We start from the raw sequence: 20696 nt of genomic DNA, 5'->3' as shown, positions 1-20696 counted from the left end.
GGTGGCGGTTTTAGCAGTTTTAGCGCAAGCCTCACTCATAGCATCCATCCATATTGACAAATAGCTCTCCGGCGCTCGCCTAGCGGTCGCACCGGTCGCACCGCGTTCCCTGCTCGCCCTGTGAGAAGTAACGGCCAGGCTAGAGGGAAGACACGACGCGCGTAGCGTTTCTGTTCGCATTTCTCGACGCTTTGAAGGAGTGCATATCGAGTATAAGTGTTTATTTTGTGCTTGTTGTTGCCATCTTTGCGCGGGATTCATCACATGTGGAGTCCACGTATATGTTAAGAACTTCATCTACCGCAAGGGTTAAATCATGATCATGGGCGTTCGTCGTCGGTACGGAGATGTGCCACTAGCACAAGAGTATATATCTTACACCGTGGCCACTAGGCGTCAACCTGAGTGCGATAGTCCACATCAAGTGGTGCTATATCTGCCAAACAACAGTAGACATTGTACAAGCTCTCATATACCAATGCACTATAAAGAATAAACTACTTCTGTGACGACACGTTTCACTTTCGTGTTATACCGATTCCTATGACGGAGGGATCAACCAACCATCTTTTTTTGTTATCCCTCTAATGATGATGCATTGCGCTCTATGCTCGAAATATATTTGTGCTCTTCCACTTAGATCACCATGTAAACATGTATGCCTACTTCGTCATGTAAATTCAGAGCAGCTGAGGTAACCAGAATGTAGCAATCAACTTCTTTTGAATAGAGGAGGTCAATTCAATTTCTTTCCTTTCATAAGACCCAACTGAACAGGGCTATATTCCGAAATTCATAAGGCATATAGGCTGTTAAGTGCCTTGTGGCCACCCATCTGGTATAAATTGTTGGGCATTTAGGCCAAAGGTTTTCCGCAAGACTATTCAAGTAAACATCAATTGAAATTTTATTTAGAACACATACGCCATTGTGTTGAAGGCCTTTCCGGCGAAAAAGCTATAACCATATAGCTTGACAAATGCAAGTGTCCAGTAATCGACAATGGCGACAAGATGTTAATAGATGTATGAATTCACTCAATTCAGTGCATGCGCATACTGCATATACAGTTTACATGCTGAACATGAATACCAACGCTACACAAGAACAGATAAATGCAATGGGTGAAAAAATTCCAGAAAAAACATCCATATTGCGCAATCGCTCGCACTAACACACAGCATCTCTTTCTATACAATTATCAAGTTTTGTTTTTGTCTCTTTTTTCACACGCTGACATTGTCGCTCGCAGAGAAAATTATCTGACCTTTACCTGTTTGGTTTGGGCAGGAGCACGTGATCAGCTCCTTCTGCAAAACAGCAAGATCGCTGTAACAAAGTAGCCTATCGCACTGTAATACGATCGTTACGAAATTTTGCTGTTGTTCTGCAAATTATCAGCACAGTGTTTCATTTGTTTCAGTCTGTCCTGGGCGTGGTGATAATTGTAGTACTTCTACCAATGCTGATCAAGTTGAAACATTTGCGGATGCTTTGGTTCATCAGCCGATTTGATTTCGTAAGTGGCCTGTCCTTCTTTCTCTTGTATGCAAGGGTCATGCTGTTTAGAAAAGTGTCGCAACATTCTGCATATGAATATGACGGTCCCCTAATGTGAATAACGTAGCCCACACAGTTGTTCTGTTTCTTGCTTCTGCTTCGTTCGATGTGAACTTGTGGCAACAAAAGAAATTGATGTTATACAATGATGACTTATGGCAGAAAAAAAAAACATCGACAAATTCGGCACTCAACGCTGATCAGTGGACGGCAAATGTTAAGAATGTGATGTTGTCTAGAATGTGAGTAGCTTAAACGCGTGAGATATACATAGCTTTCCGTTGAAAACATAAGGATTGCATCGCTGAACCTAAAGCAACAAGAAGATAATATTCATGTTTTTCTCTAAAGGAATTCATTTGCAATACCGTAAGTACTGTAATCGACGAAATACACAGTGCGAATAAAGATCATCCGTTGTGTGTTACGTATCGAACACAGCGCGGTAGTCCAGCTGCTAAGACGCTATGCCACTAAGCTCAGTGACGCGGTTACGATTGCCGGCCACGGTGGCCACATTTCGATGGAGTTGTAATGGAAGTACACCGATGTACTTGGTTTCAATAATAAAGTTAAGGATGCCTTGCCCTATCGGGAAAATGACGGCAAGGCGGGTGCGTGCCTCGCGTACTGTCTTTTTGACACGAAAGTGTTTTATGCCGGGGTCCAGCACGGCTCTACCGACGTATTTCCGTCACGGATATGACGTTGTAAAATATAAGGACTACCAGATGACAAATAAAAACATGGCTGATCCCTCTGTCATAGATATCGGTATAACACGAAAGTGAAACATCTCTTCATAGACGTAGTTGAGCGTTTGTTGTGCATTCTTTCGCCCCAAGTGCGAAGGAATGAATGCTACAGCATCAAATTGTAATGCTACGCGAAGCACGGCCAGCCGCTCGAAACTTGCAATGCGCTGCTCAAGCAGAAAGGACGAGCGGAACGAACATACACAGGATGAGCGCGAATTGTCACAGTTGTAACTTATTTCTGTGTGAGCAGCGCGCTCCTTTCCCAAAAGCAGCCGCTGCAGTGAGCGAGGTGACCTTCGTGCTCTCAGCGGAAACTTGCAGGCAGAGCGCAAGACGTACAAACCACCGAGATCATGAGATAAGCGCCCGCACGAGCGACCGCGCCCTGTCGAGGCGCGCGCTAATCCGCGTGGGGGACGACTTTGAAAGCGCGCTCTTCGAGCCCTTCGCGCCATCTCGCTAGTGACAACGAAAACACGCTGTACAGCCGATCTTTGAGTACCGCCACCGGCGAATGATATGCATAAATAGCTCGCCGTTAACATAGCAGAGAACATGCCGTCTGTGGCGGAGTCGTTTCGCGCGGCGCGCTGGCGATTAAGAGGTCGTAAGTTCGACTCCCGGTGACGGAACTTTTTCTTATAGTTTTTTTTCTTTGCCATATGTTAGTCTTTATATTTTACAACGTCATATCCGTGACGGAAATGCGTCAGTGGAGCCGTGGTGGACTACGGCATAAAACACTTTCGTGTTAAAAAAAGAAGAAAAATCTTCCTTCAGCGGGAGTCGAACTTCCGACCCCTTGCTCCAGAGCCGCGGCGCGAAACAATTCGGCCACAGACGGCATGTTCTTCGCCGTACGAACGGCGAACTATTTATATACACCATTTGCCTGTCGGTTGCGGTATTCAGAGATCGGTGGTACAGGTTTTTGGCGTATGACGCCACCAAATTCTGTGATTTTTAACAAGCTTCGCTTGAAAACCTGGCTGGCTTCGAACTTCCTAACCCACGATATGATTATGAGGCGTGTAGTAGTGGGCGACTTCGAACTAATTTCGGGCACCTGGGCTTCTTTAACGTGGACGTAAATCACGGTTCCTAGTTCTTTCATTTCGTCCCCGTCGAAATGCGGCCACTGTGGCGGTTAATAAAAGCCGTGTCCTCGATACCCACGACATCCTACTTGCTGAGCTATCACGGCGGGTGTGATCTAGGCGCTGGTTAATAAAGAATCCCAAGTACTGTGAATTACTCCGGAGTCCTGTAGTACACCATGTCTCACGATCGCATGGTAGTTTCGGCGCGTGAAATCGCAGAACATTTTTGTTTTCGGTGCTTTTCCAAGGAAAAGCGTAACCGGAAAAAGCGTAACCACATACCACAGCTGTGTTGAATTTTGACAAGAGGCTGCTACAATATTTGGGCATTGCAAACGAACAAGTGTAGCTCGTCTATCGGTCGGTGGCAATATTGCCCACCAACTATGACACGCCTTCGCCGCGTCAAAACGGCCAACATTTCATGCAGAAAGTTGAGTGCCATCTTTCTAGAGGGAGATGAGCTTGGTAAGGGAACGTTCATACGTAAGAGGCCCATGATTATGAAGCAGGCACTCGTGTCACCAACCGTGGCCCATGAATTCGGTTCATGAGAAAGACCTAGAAATTTGAAATATTACTATAAAACAAATAATTGTGTAGTACGAAGCAACGTACAACCAGAAAACAATGTTACCGACAATCACGATATTCCCTAACGCGACATTTCAGTCCATCAGGATTCTACTGTATAGTTGCGCTGAGCGAAGGGTACCAAGGATTAACGACAAAGGTAGCAAAGTAGTGCGCAGCTGAGATTAGTGAGCAGCTCGTTTAGGAGCAACGTCAAATGAAGCATCTTTACCACTTGCGTCGCTAAGCGTTCCGAAAGGAAGCGTCAACACGAGAACTAGTCCGGCCGGGGCGTTTTCTCAAACGCCGACCGCACAGGCAAATTAGTGCATGCCCAGTGGTTCCCACGCCCACGGGAGCAATTGTTTCTATTCATAATGCCGGTGGCCACGCTCGCCACAAGTGTTAATAGTGACAATAGTGACATCATCGGTGACAGAGTGATGCACAAGACGTCACCGCGTGTCGGTCGCCGCATTGCAGCCCGTCTCGTTTGACACGTGTCGTATCTTCTTGGTTTTTGCGCTGCGAAAGACGAACACATGAGAGAAGAGATAGGACAAGCTTCTTCTCTCATGTATTCGTCTTTCGTAGCTCAAAAATCATGATGTTAAGTACTCACCAACTCACCCAACAACAAGTTCTTATTAAGTACATCTCGTATCACCGTTTTTGTTCCTCAGCAGGCTGTGTCCTAGGTTGATGATGTATTCCTCGGCTTTTTCCCTTATGCTTGCGTTGCATGTTCCCCTTTCGCTCCTTTAGCTATCCATGGCCTTCAATGTGCCGTGCGCTCTGCGTCAGCTTTCTTTCTGCTCCTCTACGCCACTTGTTTGAGTGGGCGAGCACGACGCCAAATGCACGAACTGACACTTAATGGCTTCGCTCTAAAATCAAATTTGCGCTTGTCACGTCAAAATATCCCCCCTTCCGGCAACTGAAAGTTCCCTATCGGAAAAAACAGCGTTTCCAGTGCCTCCCAGTGCCTTTCAGCGCACTGGGTGGCACTGGAAACGCTGTACAGTGTGCCCCAGTGTACTACAGCGCGCTGGGAGGCACTGGGACAAACTGTACAGCGTGGCCAGTGCCGCCCAGTGCGCTGAAAGACGCTGGGAACACTGTACAGTGTGGCCCGGTGTCTTACAGCGCACTGGGAGGCACTGGCCACGCTGTACAGTGTCTGCTCGCGCACTGGGAACACTGGCAGCACATTGGAAAAAACTGGACGCACTAAGTGGAATTCATATAAGATTTGATATTGGGTCGCGAGAAGTCAAAAGAAAACTTACGGAATACCTTGAAATATTCTATTGTGTGTCCTGTACATATCTAGCTTCCGTTTTAGGTAAGCGACGGCGGTTTGTATACGCTGAAGCAATCATCTGTCGAGCGCTCGCGTGCGCGCTTTCTCTGAAGTGTGTGATCAAGTGTCGTAATGTAGTTCATATAACTGCATCGAAACAACTTATCATTCGCAACACAATATGACATTAGTATTAGTCTGATAATAACATAAACCTACGCTAACAGCTAGTCCTTCCATATGGCTCGTACCGCTGAAAGTCGCACGTCACCGGCAACAGTGAGCCAATGTAACGCTCAATCTCGGAGTTTTAGCTTCTGATTCATGTAGTCGAAGGTGCTAATATGACCTCGCTTGAGTCGAGTATGATCGAACTACATTCTAACGGTTATTAGATTCTTTGTAATTGAATATCCACGTTCTTCACAGCGATCGCGGCGCACGGAGTACAGCTCTAAGCCTAACGGCCGGTTCGGCTAGTATGCTGTACTGCGGCTGTATAGCACGCGCAACGTAAACAAAAAGAACAGAAAATGTGTTCAAACGGGTGACGAAAACTAAAGCCTTCAGTGTGCAGGTCAGATGCACATTGTTGTTTACGTAGGTATGACTGACTGCTAAGCGAGCCAGTGCGATTGCCGCAACACATCTGCGGTTACGCTAATATTTTTTGCGGCAGAACGGGCCAGACAGACGTCCGATCCTAGGCAGCACACAAAAAACAAATTAACTACCTTCCCTTAGGTTCTCGCGAACACGAAGAAACTCAAATGTGCGTTTGTAAACGAGAAAAATGAAAATACTAGCTACCGGAGGTAGTTATAACATGAAGAAAAAAGTGCCCGTGTCTCGCCTTCCAGGTGTGGTGCAGCGGTAACGTGTCAGACTCAGGATGTATGCTGCATCGAGGTGGTGGGTTCGACTCCCGCTCGGTGTCTTTTTTTTTTCTGAGGTTTTTCTTTTTTTTTTTTGTCGCGGTGCTCGCGTATTAGCCCTAATTATGATCGGGGTATGACCACTGCCTCTAGAAACAATTTAAAAGCCCGATTTCGGCCCGTAACGGGTGGCCCAGTGTGCAGTGCGCCAGCGTCCAGTGTGCCGCGTGCAGCGTGCCAGCGTCCCAGTATCCAGCGCCACACTGGTCCAATAATCAGGTATGGCACTGGGACAGTGCCACTGGGTTTTCCGATAGGGTTGGAAACGCTTACGGACGTCAGCCAAGGCAATCAGAGTAGTGTCCATTTTGACAGTGCAGCTGATCTCATAGATGTGTGTCACAAAAAAAAAGCGCAGCTTTAAGTCCTCCAATAATGAAACAATTTGAAAAAAATCACAGCACATCCACGGAGTGAATGATGATGAGTGGGCGAAGCTGCGGAGGTTCATCGGTAAACCGTGAATCTTCCGTGAATTCTGCCCAGTACATCATCACCGACGTGAGATCGGGCGCGTTTATACTAAAGGTTCGATGAGAGTTATGACGACTTGCAGCTCACTTTAATTTTACATGTACGCTGTGAATTTTCATTGTTTAGAAAACCATTGCTTTAGAAAACATCTGGCGTCTTTCGTTAAGCAGCTGGCGTCTTTTCGTTTTGCTTTAGAAACATCTGGCGTCTTTTCGTTCTGCTTTTAGAAACCATCTGGCGTCTTTCGTTGGTTTATTTCATCAATCAACGGCGTTTTGAACAAAATTTTTATTGTTTAATCACGCACAGGTGAAATCTCACCAGGCACTACCTTGGAGATAAACAATGGCTGCTAATGGGAATGAGAGACAGAAGAAGTCGGTTTTTATCTAACACTTACACTTCTACTTCTACTAACGTTTCCTACTGGAACATGCCAATGGCTGCTAATGGGGAATGAGAGACAGAAGAATTCGGCTTTTAGTTAACGCGCACACTGCGAATTTTTTATTGTTCAACAACGCACAGGAGAAATTTCCCACCGGCACCACCTTGGAGGTCAAGATCTGGTACTAGCGATACGACTGGTTGCGCACTACGAGGGACGAACGGGTGCCGCTTTAAGGAGCTTCGCCCCTAAAATAATTTCAATAATAACTTACCGGACAACGCTTTACAAGTTCCCGTGTACAAACAAGATTTGTAATGGGGCCTGGTGTGGGTCACTTAGACGTAATTACACGACAACCACCGGTCCTGTAAATTGCTCTTCCATATTTCTATGGAAGCGCAATTCGACACCTAGGAACGTTATTTCCCAACACATTATGACATTTTGCAATGCGTATCCACAGCTGGTTCCTAAATATGATGCGGATGAAAACTGTGCAGCTTCTATAAATGACGCCACTAAATGAATGCCGATTAACATATCTTTGTTCTTTTTCTTTCACAGTCAGTGCTTATATCTGTGGTAAATAATCACAGATGTTTGGTTATGTGACCCACTTCCGTTTGTAATTTCATGCGGCGTATTGCCTATTATTTCTCATATTTCTTGATTCTACAATCGTTCACTGTCATGCTTTTAATTGCAATATTACTTTCTTATGTCCTCGAAAATTTAATGCTGTATAGTTCGTTGTGAGCAACTGCTGCTGTCAGGATCCACGAGACCAAGACGTAGTCAAGAGAGTAGCTTCTCAGTTAGTCTTGGCCAGAGGCCAATACCTGAAAAAAATATTGCCTGAAAAAAATTTTAGGCGACCTCGATGTTTACTCAGCTGCCTTGAATGGGGCTAGCCCGTAGCTTTTGGTGGGTGTAAGAGTGCGAGCAGGGCGCGAAGCAAGACGGCGCACAAAGCGCACGTTACTCACCACCCGGAGCTGACGTCAACGCGAAGCCGATGCGCGGCAGAGCGGAAACACCAAGTCCGCGCGCGCACATTATGGTTGTGACATCAGCCGTTCCATCATCCTTTACTAAGGTGTACACTATTAGTCAACTGATGAGTCAACTGTTAGAGGCCAACAGACCTAATGGACCTCCTCATAACTTGATTGGAAGCCTACCTATGGGCTTTATGCAGTCCAATTAGGTCCTTAATTGTTATTAAATATACGACGTATGCTGTGTAGGCCTACGCTTATATACTAAGTACCCCCCAAACTCCAGTTTCCTACGTTCATTTACAGCGGACCAATCTGTTGATTTCTGTAGTTACGATGTGGACCTACCACCGCTCAATTATTTGCATAGTTATTCGCGATGCTAATTGGCCCTTTTCTGTGGAAAATTTACGCTCTTATATCATATATGCCATATACTACAACCATGGACACATCCCTTTTTTATGTTGTTTTATTTTTTTTTTCAAAATTGGTGGAGAATCCGACTCGGTGGTTAATCTGGGGTGCCCCTCAATATACAAAATGTCTCTAGGCGCTTGCGGCATATTATACCCAGAGAGAGAGAGAGAGACTCTTTATTAGAAAAACAGGGATTTTTGCCGGCGTCTGTATACCGCCGGCATGCTACTCTGAGTAGGGATGGGGAATAGGATTGACAGACTATAGAAGAGAGGGAAGGAAATAATAAAGATAAAGAATATAAGAAATGAAATGCGGAAGTGAACCTGATAGAAATATTTAGAGCGAGGGTGTCAGGTAAGACATTGCTATGTGAATTATCCAACCATTAAAGCTTTCCGACTAGGCCAGTTTTTGACGGGTATTTAAACAGCGACTGTAAAACCCGTCGCTGCTTTGAAGGGCTGGGCACTGGGCCTAATACCTTGTGTAATGTTATACCCTTACTCGCATTGATCGATAACTCAAAAATCAGATATATAGTAATTGAGAAGAACTTGAGTCTGACCTAGTTTGTGCTTACTGTTTGACATCTTGATCGCACACAAACCACGAGGACGACGACACCTCCCTCTGTCCTCGTCTTTTGTGTGCGGCCAAGATGTCAAACCGATACATAGTAGTACCCTATAACGTAAGAGTGGACTGCGCAGCCACTGTAACAGCGCGTCAGGACGACGGTATAACAAGAATGTCACATGCAACGTCTCAGCGAATGTCACGCTCACCGTGAAACTTCTCTAGGCCCTGTGGTCGCTGAGCTTCCTGAGTGTGGTTGTCTTGAACGCCTCCTATGGACTGTTGGTCGGGATTCTCCTGGGTCTCGTGGTAATCTTCCTTGAGCTAAACGGGTAAGAAGCGCTGCTTAGCCTCCCATTTCTCAAATCACAGAGAAAAGAAGAGACTCATTGCGAGGAATTTGCACAAAAGTATTTGAGTATGCTTTAGAATGACGTTATTATTTATTCAACACATTGCAATACTATCTCACCTTTAGCCGTCATTTGCGTTTACTTCTACAACGCTAACGGACGTTAATATACTGTAGTCACTACTCATAATGCGCTAATAAATGTCGCAGGTCATATACTAGTATTGTAAAAGTATGATAGCCACGCCATACTGGTAGTATGCAGGTAAATACGACAGGCCAGGACATCCGTCACCATACTTTGGTGTGAAGAGGATCCGTCCATATATGCGTGTAGCGTAGCACACGCCGGACGGATGGACGTAGGCCCAGAAACGCTGGGGAAATCAAACGATAGTGACAGATAAAGAAAGCAAGTTCTAGTGGTCCAATAAATATCGCGCTTCTGTATCAGTGAGCAATGCGAGCGTTTTTTCCGCTCTTGTGATTTCGTAAGCGACTGAATTTTTGAGATTGCAGACACAATCACAAGAGTAAAATACCTACACAAATATGACGGCTATGTGTACCGGCAACTGTACTCTTATTGTCGTTAATGGGAGTAAAACTAGAAACGGTGTTTTAGTACCAACAACACAGTTTTTAAAAATTCCATTTATATTTATATAACGGCAAAATGGTTACTTAAACGTAACATCAACGAGAAGCGTCAAGGTATCATTAATTTCGCACCTATACCAGCGCAAGTGAACCAGTGTGGCGTCGCACATTGTAATAAAGCCTTGTCCAAATGCACACTTTTGTTCGCCTAATAAGTGAACCCGAAACGCTGTTTGATTCACTTTGTCATTGATTTCTTAACGTTCAGTCATTATCATAGCTCAGCTTTCATTGTCTCGCTTCATTTTATGGCAGTCCAGCGGTTTCATTGTTTTTCTGCTCCTTTTATGATAAATGCACTGTTAGCCAACTAGCCACAAAAACCTTTTCGAATTTGCACGCGCACTGTCATATGCTCCTGTATTAGCCCTTCACAGGGTGAAAGTTTTCATGAATAAATAAAAAAAAAACAATGGTGAGTGTCTGGACGTTATCAAAGTGTGTGGCGTCACACCGAAATTAAGCGATAAACACGAAGGCGTCATTGCCAGCGCTTTTTCTTTGTAGCCTTTTCTAATTACCTAGCGTCTTGTAGCGCTGAGATCGGCTGTTTTGTGCTTTTGAAGACTAACTCAAATGATTACCCTATAAGGTGCACATTTATTAATTTCTTGTCTTTTCTGTCGGGAAACAAGACTGAACATAGAAATTATGAAAGAAAGCGATTACACTAGGCAGGTCGAGCTTCAGTATCATGCCGACGTTCTATGACCTCTGAAGTTTGGTAAAGAGAAATGGCCGCTAAAAAGTTGCTTTTACGTGCGTGAGAAACTAAACTCACGCCGTGATCACTACATAGGTGATAATTAAGATTTCGAAATGTAGAGGATGCCACTCTCAAAAATAAAAGCTCATATGCACCTTTAAATTATAACTCGTGTTTTCTATAATGACGAGTGTACTAAAAAAATGTCATGTCAGGTTTCGTACTGCACTCGTCAATATGAATTAACCAGACAATATAAAGATAGGAAAAAATGATTTAGTAGCATTTCATATTTTCATTACCAGGCACAAGGGTTCTCGTCTTCAGCCTGTCAAGCCTGACGTCTACGTGCCTTCGAAAGTGGCGCCACGGGTACGTGCAAACAATCTGCTGGGACAAAACTGCGATATTCTACTCTGTCTCACAAGCTGACCAAAATGAAGTCTCTTAAATTGTATCTACTGACGGATATGATGCAGTTGATTCGAGTAGTACTTTAATATTGCTCATGTATGCAAGATCAGCAGCGCCTTACTAGCAATATTTAGGTGGGCAGGTAACAGTAAGCTACATTTAAATTGCTTTGGTATACCATGTCCTCAGGTAATAGGTCTGTACATTTCGCGAACAAAAAAAAAGCTGAATTTCTGCTGACCTCTGTCAAACAGTTTGTGATCCATGTCAACATGGGGCGCTCGCTACCGTGCCTGACCGATCAAAGTACGCATTTGTTGTCGGAACCAAGCAGACTCCTCCTGGGACACCCTTACAGGACTGGCGCGTTTACTCTCCTCTTGAGCCGCGATTGTCGGCTTCCCTCGCACGCTTTCAGTTACACTAGAACATACGATGAGTGGAGCCTTGCTATCGCCCATGGAATTCGTAGGGAACCTCACGGCGACGCCGACGGCAACAACGAAGACGACGCCGAAAATGCACCTGCAGTGCCCATATAATTGCTATCGCAATAAAACTTGGAAGACGCTTAAGCTAAGCCTGTAAGAGTTGTACGCCATATCGTAAACGGGCCCCGTTCGCATCGCCTTGCCATTCGCTTCCAATGCTTCACTTTTCGGTGCACATATCGACCATGCCGTGAGGGAACGAAGGCCTGTGCGCGAGACATTGACTGCTGTACACTATCTCCATCATCAACAACCATCGCAGAACGGACAAGGACAAGAAAGGGAACATAGACGAGCGCTGTCTTCCAACTGAGGGTTTATTGAAAAAACGCACATGTACTATGCCATCATACCACGTCACGTGAGCGCTCACAAAAAACCGCATAACTATCGTGAACAGGTTAAGCAGAAAACACTTATCGGACAGGAAGAAATACATAATGAATAAATGGGCAGGAATGCCATCGAAAAGCATATCAGTGGTGTGGATCGTAGTTTACGCTGTCAAGAAAAGCCAGCTCTTTTGGTGTCAAGACAACCGAGGGCTTGCTGACACAGTTACCCCCTGGCAATAATCGAGGCCTCAATGATCACTGTGGTTTGATCATTTGCATTTTTGGCGAGGACCCCGGTCTGTGCGAACGCTGGAGTACAGCTGCACTGAGAACAGCGCTGGGCAAGGAACCCGTCGTTTCTCTTCTGTATCTTCAAATTGTGTTCTTGTAACCTGACGTTCAGGCATCGCCCGGTCTGTCCAACATATTTTAGACCACAGGAAAGGGGAACACTGTAGACAACTTTGTCGGCACATTCATCAAAATGGTTTTTATGTTTGCCCTTACACTTGCGCGGCGCCTGCTTCACAGGGCATGTCCTAGCACACAACTGATACAGTGTGTGCGGCACGAACAAACTGCATCAAGCTGCATCAATCGAGTTGAGAGTAGGCACAAACTGCATCGATCGAGTTGAGGGTAGGCATTTTTTTCTTTGTATTTGGAATATTCTAGATCGAATAACTTCGGACTGCATGCCGCTATCGCTGCCGTTCTTGTTGCATTAACCTGTTCGTACTTCAGTCTACGCAACCCACGAGTAAAAAATGGGGCATTGAAAAGTGTTGGTGGGCCCCTTCAAATACATGGAAAGGATTTCTAGATAAGCCTCGGTAGACACACCACACTTATCAGTGAAAACCGTTTCCTGCACTTGTTCATTAATACAATCTTTAACACATTTTCATAACCCTTCGTGCGGCAAGGAGTAATAGAAGTCTTCGATATCTATGCTAAAGGCTTTACAACCACCAGGGTTCTCCTCTGACAGAAACTGAACTAACGCCTGAGAATTGCGTGTGCGAAAAGGGTTTGAAAAACTCAGTGAGGTTAACCAGTTCAGCAGGTAACTAGAAATAGCGCTTTGCCAGGTGCCCTTTTCAGAAACAATTGCTCGAAAAGGAATATCGTTCTTATGCGTTTTCGCCGAAGAAAACAATTCTAAAGTGAACCATTTAGCCTTCTTGACATTACACGCCATTCTCTCAAGATTATCTCTTAGCAAAAGATCGACAGCACGCTGCCTAACTACCGATGATTTAACTTTTACCGTCCTAAAATTCTCTTTATGGCTGTTAACGCTTTTTCTGATAACATACTGTCTGACATAATTACGAAATGCACTTCCTTATCTGAAATTAGAGGCCTGAGTTTCTTCTCCACGCAATACTTAACCAAAGGCTGGATAGGATCTGCAGTGCTAAGTTGCTTATTAGAACCCTTGATACCAGTAATGCAGCCTGAACTGCAATGCGAACGCCCTTCTTCCGCGACTAGTCTAGTGATACTATTCGTTTTAGGTTAGATTTAAAGCAATGTGCTGGATCCAAGGCTAGGATTTTCCAGTGGTTATCATTTACGGCAGCTACTCCGAGGACAAGTAAGTTATTTGGTGGAGATTGGTAGAAAAAGTCTTCCTCCTAAATGGTTGAAGCTCATGAAGGTTCACCCTCCACAAGAATGCGGCATGCTAATTAGCCACTCTCATCCAATCGGCGTACAGCTGCTTCTGGCGGCGAACGTCACGCGGAGTAGAGCAACGGACCTTCAGCTTTTCCTGGTAGAATCTGACTTGACGACGGGATTCCGCAGTTAGTTTTGCGCAAATCCTCCTGTCATGTTGGTAAATATTCATGTTAAATAGACAGGGCGTGCAAACCCGGACACAACAGAGAAGTCAAGACCCCACAAACGCCGACTAAGAGTTGTTAGTCGGCGTTTGTGGTGTCTTGACTTCTCTCTTGTGTCCGTGTTTCCACGCCCTGTCTCTTTAACATAAATACTTACCAACTAGCTCAGCTCTCTGTTATTTGAAGCTTTATTTCTAGTACACTGAGCCCTTTTCCGTGTTCTTCTACTTATCTGAACGATCCTGCTTATTTGGCTTCCTTAATTGCTATTTGTTTGGTTTGCGCTAGAAATATGTCATGGTTTTCAAAGAATTGAGTTTGTCCTGCTGAAGTTCAGCTTTCGTGCGGCTTTCTGCAACCATCTACCGGACACGCCAGGAGGATTTGTGCCATACTTACCGCGCAATCCTGGCGTCAAGTCAGGTTCTACCAGGAATAGCTCAAGGTCCGTTGCTCTGCTCCGCGTGACGTTCGCCGCCAGGAGCAGATGTACGCCTATTGGATGAGGGTAGCTAACCTGCATTCCGAATTCTTGTGGAGGGTGAAGCGTCACAAGCTTTAACCATGTAAGAGGAAGATTTTAACACGAAAGTGTTTTATGCCGGGGTCCATCAAGACTTTCATGACGTATTTCCGTCACGGAAATACGTCAGCAAGACGGACGCCATCAGACGGCAAAGAAAAAAATACTATAAGAAAAAGTTCCATTGACAGTAGTCGAACCCACGACCTCTCGGTCCGCGACAATGGCTGGTGGGCGTTTAGCCCACTGAACTACCGTCAAACACATAACTGAGGCTACATAAACGCGTCTTTTATCTTTCACACTTTCCTCTCACAGTGCTCTTGGATGGATGGATGGATAGATGGATGGATGGATGGATGGATGGATGGATGCTATGAGCATACCCTTTATAACTGGCCGGTGACATGTGCGCCACCAGGGTAGAAAAAAAATAACTTCGTTGCCTCTGCGATTTGCTCCTGCAACGCGCCGTTGCTACGACCATCCCTTTCGGCGCATTTCCAATATAAGTGTAATGTAGTCAACGTTTTAACTCACCGCGAGGTGGCGGCTCTAGCCCAAGCCTCGCTCATAGCATCCATCCATATCGAAAAATAGCTCTCCGACACTCGCCTGGCTGTCGCACCGCGTTCCCCGCTCTCCCTGTGAGAATTAACGGCCAGGGTAGAGGGAAGACACGACGCTAGTCGCGTTTCTGTTCGCGTTGAACGACCCTTTGAAAGAGTGCATATCGAGTGTCAGTGTTTACTATGTGCTTGTTCATGCCATCCTTGCGCGGGATTCACCATACACCATGTCCAGGTATATCTTGACAACTTCAGCTACTGCAAAGGTTAAATTATGATCATGAGCGTTAGTCGTCGGTACGGAGATGTGCAATTAGGCGTCAACGTGGGTGCGTCCACATCAAGCGGCCCTATATCTGTCAAATAAAACTAGACATTCTACAAGCCCTCATCTGCCAGAGCACTATAAACAATGTGTGACACGCTTCTGTGTGACACGCTTCACTTTCGTGTTAATCTGATTCCTATGTGGTAGGATCAGCCGTCTTTTTTTCTACTATTTCACCACCAAATAACCTACTTTTTCTCGGTGGAGCTGTCGTAAATGATAGTCACTGCAAAACCCTAGCCTTCCGTCGAAAATATTGTTAAACCTAATCTAAAACCAAAATAAACTTCTTAAGCCTGCCGCGCAGTATCACTAGACTAGTCACGGAGGAAGAGCGCTCGCATTGCATTTCGGACTGCATTGCTTGTATCAAGGGTTCTAAAAAGCAACTTAGCACTCCAGATCCCATTCAGCCTTTGGTTAAGTATTGCGTGAAGAAGAAACTCAGACCTGTAATTTCAGATAAGGAAGGGTATTTCGTAATTATGCCAGACAGCATGTTCTCAGAAAATCTTTAGCAGCCTTAAGAAATAGTTTTAGGACGTAAAACTTAAACCATTAGAAGCTAGGCAGCGTGCTGTCGATCTTTTCTTAAGACATAATCTTCAGAGAATGGCGTGTAATTTCAAGAAGGCTAAGTCGTTCACTTTAGAATTCTTTTTTTTTTTCAGAGGAAGCACATAAGAACGAGATTCTGTTTCGAGCTGTTGTTTCTGAGAAAGGCACCTGGCAAATTGCTGTCTCTAGTTACTTCCAGAACTTCTTAATTGACTGACTTTCTCAGACCCTTTTCGCACAGGCAATTCTCAGGCGTTACTTCAGTTTCTCTCAGAGGAGAGCCATGGTGGTTGTAAAGCTTTAGCATAGATATCGACTACCTTTATTGCCCCTTGCCGCATCAGGGGTTATTAAAATATGTTTCACTGATAAGTGTGGTGCGTCTACGGAGGCTTTTCTAGAAATCCTTTCCATATATTTAAACAGCGTGGAGAGTTGGGCAAGTTGGTACGGGTTCATTGTGGTCGAACTGCGCAGTGGGACGAGACACGAAGATAAAGGCAAGACAAACGAGCGCAGACAAACTGCACTCGCATCCGATTCTTAGTGATTTATACCTTAGCGAGATCGACAAACGTTTAGAGGACGCCTTAGGTAATTGTGTTGTTAGTGTTTTTCGCTACGTGGACGATTACTTGATTTTCTGTAGTGGTGATGACTTTTAATCGGTGGTTACGTCAGTGAGCGAACAATTTGAATTAAACGGAGGGGGGCTTAACTTCACTTAAGACTGGCCTCAAAATGATTGAATACAATTTTTAGACATTTGCTTAACGTTGCAGGAGAACCACGTTTGTTGGCAATAATAAATTTTCTAAACCACTGTTAAACATCTTGTCGAAACACTCTAAGGTAGTAAAGAAAAGGTAGAGCCATGTCATGCTTAAGTCTTCTCTCACTAAGTCATGTGAACACAAAATGAGTGCCAGCTTTAACGCACAGGTTACCTGTCCTTTGGGTGTAGGTTATCCTCTCGTAGCAATGGCCACTGTCGCTGAACGCTTAAAGAAAATTCATTTTGTTAAGTCCAAGCGTGGTTGAAGAAAGCAATAGGAAAAAGCGTGTCGTCGGTATTCCTTATATTCATTGCGTATCTCATTGGCTAAAGAAAGTAGGTGGTAGATACGGCGTTAATGTTGTTTTTACGGTTGCCAATAAGCTAGGTTATATATGTGCCGCAGCGCAGAGAAAGAATGAGCGGGTGATAGACAAGAAGCGGACTGATATTTGTTTTGTGAAACATACCAACAAATTTATTGATTGGCGTACGTGTATGGTGTATAAGATTCCCTTTACCTGCGGCTGCTTTTACGTGGGGCAAACGAGTCGCTCTGTTAACCAGAGTTTTCGTGCCTTCTTTCTTTTCCGCTGTTGTGCGCATTTGCAGCTGTTAGTCGGCGTTTGTGCTGTCTTGACTTCTCTCTTGTGTCCGTGTTTGCACGCCCTGTGTCTTCAATATGAATACTTACCAACTAGCTCAGCTCTCTGTTATATTGACACCCCTGATATAGACTGTGAGTCACCTGGGGAGCTATTGTGGATGCATCTACCTAGTGGACATACCCACTTCGGCGGAGCGCATTCAGTTACTCGAAAAAGCGGCCAGGCGTGACGTCATGGCGCTCTTGACCACGTCGACGCACCAAACCCGCCAGCACCTTCCCTGCGTAAAGAGAAATAAAGTGGACGAAATGTACAGTAACAGGACACTTAAACAAACTTGACAAGTCTGAACTTACGTAGAAACGTGTTCATGTTTGAGAACGATGCAGGGAATGCATACCGACCTTCCAGTTGCGTCAAGAGGGTGGCCGCGCTAATACTAATTCAAGGGCTAACGTGTCTAGAGTTCATGGATGACCTCCGAGATGTGAGGTCAAAAGCAAATCTCAGGGGGTAGCGTTCGTTGCGATGAAATGCATTCCGTCCCTCTCATTTGTCTCGAGAGTTTGAAGGCTTCGTGACGTTAAAATGACGTTGCGGAAAAAGGACTGGAAACGGGGAGCGCGCTGCTCACCGAGCTCCAGCCAATCAGTGGAGGCTGAAGTGGACAGTGCATAAGGTGAATACATCGCGAATCGCGTCCCTGTGACGTATACCCGTAACCGCGGGCCGTGTTATGCGGGTGTGTGCTACATGTGACTGGTGGAAAGGGTTTTATGACAGGTGACATGCAATTCACGTACGTTATTCAGGTCATGACCTCTGAGTTTTGTTCCTGATAGACTCATCTCTTCCTATGCCAGTTTTTCTATATACTAAGCTAAGGAGGCGGCCACGAGAGCATCGAGACGTAGGATGCTAGATAGATAGATAGATAGATAGATAGATAGATAGATAGATAGATAGATAGATAGATAGATAGATAGATAGATAGATAGATAGATAGATAGATAGATAGATAGATAGATAGATAGATAGATAGATAGATAGATAGATAGATAGATAGATAGATAGATAGATAGATAGATAGATAGATAGATAGATAGATAGATAGATAGATAGAAAGAAAGAAACTGCCAAAGTTCCTTTAGTTCGCTTATGGATAGATGGTGTGAAACTTTGTAAAAACCTGAGGTGCACGGCTCAGCGCGCAGCGGGCTGCTCCCACGTTGGGACAATCAGGCCGACCGCCGCATCGTGGACCCTCTGGACGATCCATAGTTGAGCCCCGGCATCGGGGCTCTTGATAGCGGATGAGCACTTGTCTTGGTTGATTTGTTCCGTGTCTCGCAACGAGGGGCAGGGCCAGAGCACGTGGTCTAAGCTAGTGAATTCGTTGCAGTGCCTGCAAGAGATACTGGGATGAGTGTCGGGATAAATCTTATGTAATAAAGCAGGGCTGGGATACGAGCCCATCAGCAATAATCTGAGAGTAAATGCCTGCTCTCTATTTAACTGCTTCTGAGGAAGCAGACAGTCTCTCCTGTCAACACAAAAATGCTGCGTAATTTTGTTATATGTGATCGATTCACAAATGCGGCCGGGTCACAAATGGTCGCGGAAGGGAGACCTCGTGCCTTGGAGTGGGCCAGCCCGTTCATGTTTGTGGGGCCAAGAAATACCTTACATTTAAAATTCTGTCAGCAGCCATATACTCGCTTTCAACAGTGACTGTCTTGAAATCATCGCCATAAGAGAGAGATACTTCTGCTTGAATGCATATACAATGAAAATATAAAATTGGGACTCGTTTGCTGTTTGGTCGATCATGTGATTACGGTTAGTAGTAACACACTATACAACGTTATTTTCTTTTGCGCGACGCTCTAGCTCGAGCCTGTGAAGGTCTACCGTTTGGGTGGTCCGCTGTGCTTCGCAACATACCTGAACATCGTGGCTGACTTCGAGCATCTCTTCGAGGACGAAAAACGTGGAAGAAAGACGATCACAAGCGAACTCCATGACATGTAAGAACACTTAGATTGTCAAGAAATGGCAACTATTCCGATTTGGCTTTTAATATGTAATGACCAAAGCTTGGGTCAGACCTTGTTTTGTTATATGACATTCGTTTTGAGTGACTATACTGGGCTTTTTAGTGATTATATTGGGCTTTGCAGTGCAATAAGCCAATCAGACGGGCTGCTATATATGCTTCTTATGTTATCCACCTATTGATTGTCACTTTCAGCAACATTCGCTTTAAATGTGTACGTTAGCATCAACGACCCAAAAACAAAAAATCTGCAGCTCGCTTCGTGCTAAGGATTACGTAAGGATGTGGTCGGAAAATTTTCGAGTTAATAGGACGCTGCCTTCGTTTGCACATATCCGACTGCACAGAGGCCGCGAATACTCGCTATGCACGTTGCTTCAAGCATTTTAAGTTTTCCCTCTTCTGTGTTTCTAATCTCCCACTCCCTTCCCGGTGACGCTGCACCATGCAACTTTATGGGTTGTATAAAATATCGCCCCTATTCTTTTTTTAGAATAATTGTCCGTCCTCCTACAATGTGAGAATAGCTACCCGCAATCAGAGCCAGATGGGATCCAAATCTCATGAGAGAAGAAAGTTATTGCGTGGGTCGATTGCCTTATGGGTGAGGAGAAGCTTAGAAGCACGGAAGCTTGGGCGAGTTTGTAACTCATCATGGCACAACTTCAAAGCGCTAAAGAACAAGGACAGATGAAAAAGAGTGGACACGACGAGCGCTAGTCGCCGTGTCCACTCTTTTTCGTCTGTCCCTGTTTTTTTAGCGCTTTGAAGTTGTGCCCAGAGGCGAAGCTGTTTATGCAACAAAATTGAAATACATGAAATCGAATGTCATTGCACAAGAAGCCGCATCTTGCGTCTAATGAATGAGTAATGACTAAGCCTAAAACCAATGTATCAGCACTGCGTAGGTCACTGAAACGGGCAACTATACCTTTTTAACGATACGCCACAAATCTTGCCACTGAGCACTACTGTGAAACAAATAATTTTTCACACTAAAATGCTCTGTTTGCGTTTCGTTGTACGTCTCGTTGCGTTCTTGCTATGATTTTCATAACATCAAAGTTAGAACATACCTTCCTGGAGCTTCATGAAGGTGTTTCTTCCCTACAGGCACGGTACGCTTAATACACAACGCCGCCGCGCATTCAAATGAACAAAGCACCACTGGTGAAACTTTCCGAGTTCAGTTAAATTTAAGCAACTGCCTCTGCAACATAACTAGTTAAAATCTGGCTCCCATGTCTATCATAATCTTCAATCACTCAGTAATATGTTCGACAACAATAAGTACGCAGAAAACGAGAATCATTGTTCCAAAATGTTAATAAAGGGAAAACCTTAGATGCTTCATAAAACCCGACAATTGGCTGTCGGCGG

The 20696-nt window shown here is 44.9% G+C and overlaps 1 protein-coding gene across 1 annotated transcript in view; it reads left to right on the top strand.

Annotated features, from left to right (window-relative positions):
* LOC119403631 (solute carrier family 26 member 10) overlaps positions 1–12482 on the top strand; it is a 135687-nt gene extending 123205 nt beyond the window's left edge. The window contains exons 11-14 of the mRNA XM_037670552.1: positions 1424–1519; positions 9317–9423; positions 11115–11181; positions 12453–12482. Of these exons, the coding sequence (XP_037526480.1) occupies positions 1424–1519; positions 9317–9423; positions 11115–11181; positions 12453–12482 (300 nt within the window). The remainder of the gene's footprint in view (positions 1–1423; positions 1520–9316; positions 9424–11114; positions 11182–12452) is intronic.
* The last annotated feature ends 8214 nt before the right edge of the window (positions 12483–20696 follow it).

This window comes from Rhipicephalus sanguineus, chromosome 8 (assembly GCF_013339695.2).
Source record: "Rhipicephalus sanguineus isolate Rsan-2018 chromosome 8, BIME_Rsan_1.4, whole genome shotgun sequence".
In the NCBI taxonomy this organism is placed as follows: Eukaryota; Metazoa; Arthropoda; class Arachnida; order Ixodida; family Ixodidae; genus Rhipicephalus; species Rhipicephalus sanguineus.
The sequence above is the reverse complement of the archived record's forward strand: the minus strand, read 5'-3'. Positions and strand labels throughout refer to the sequence as shown.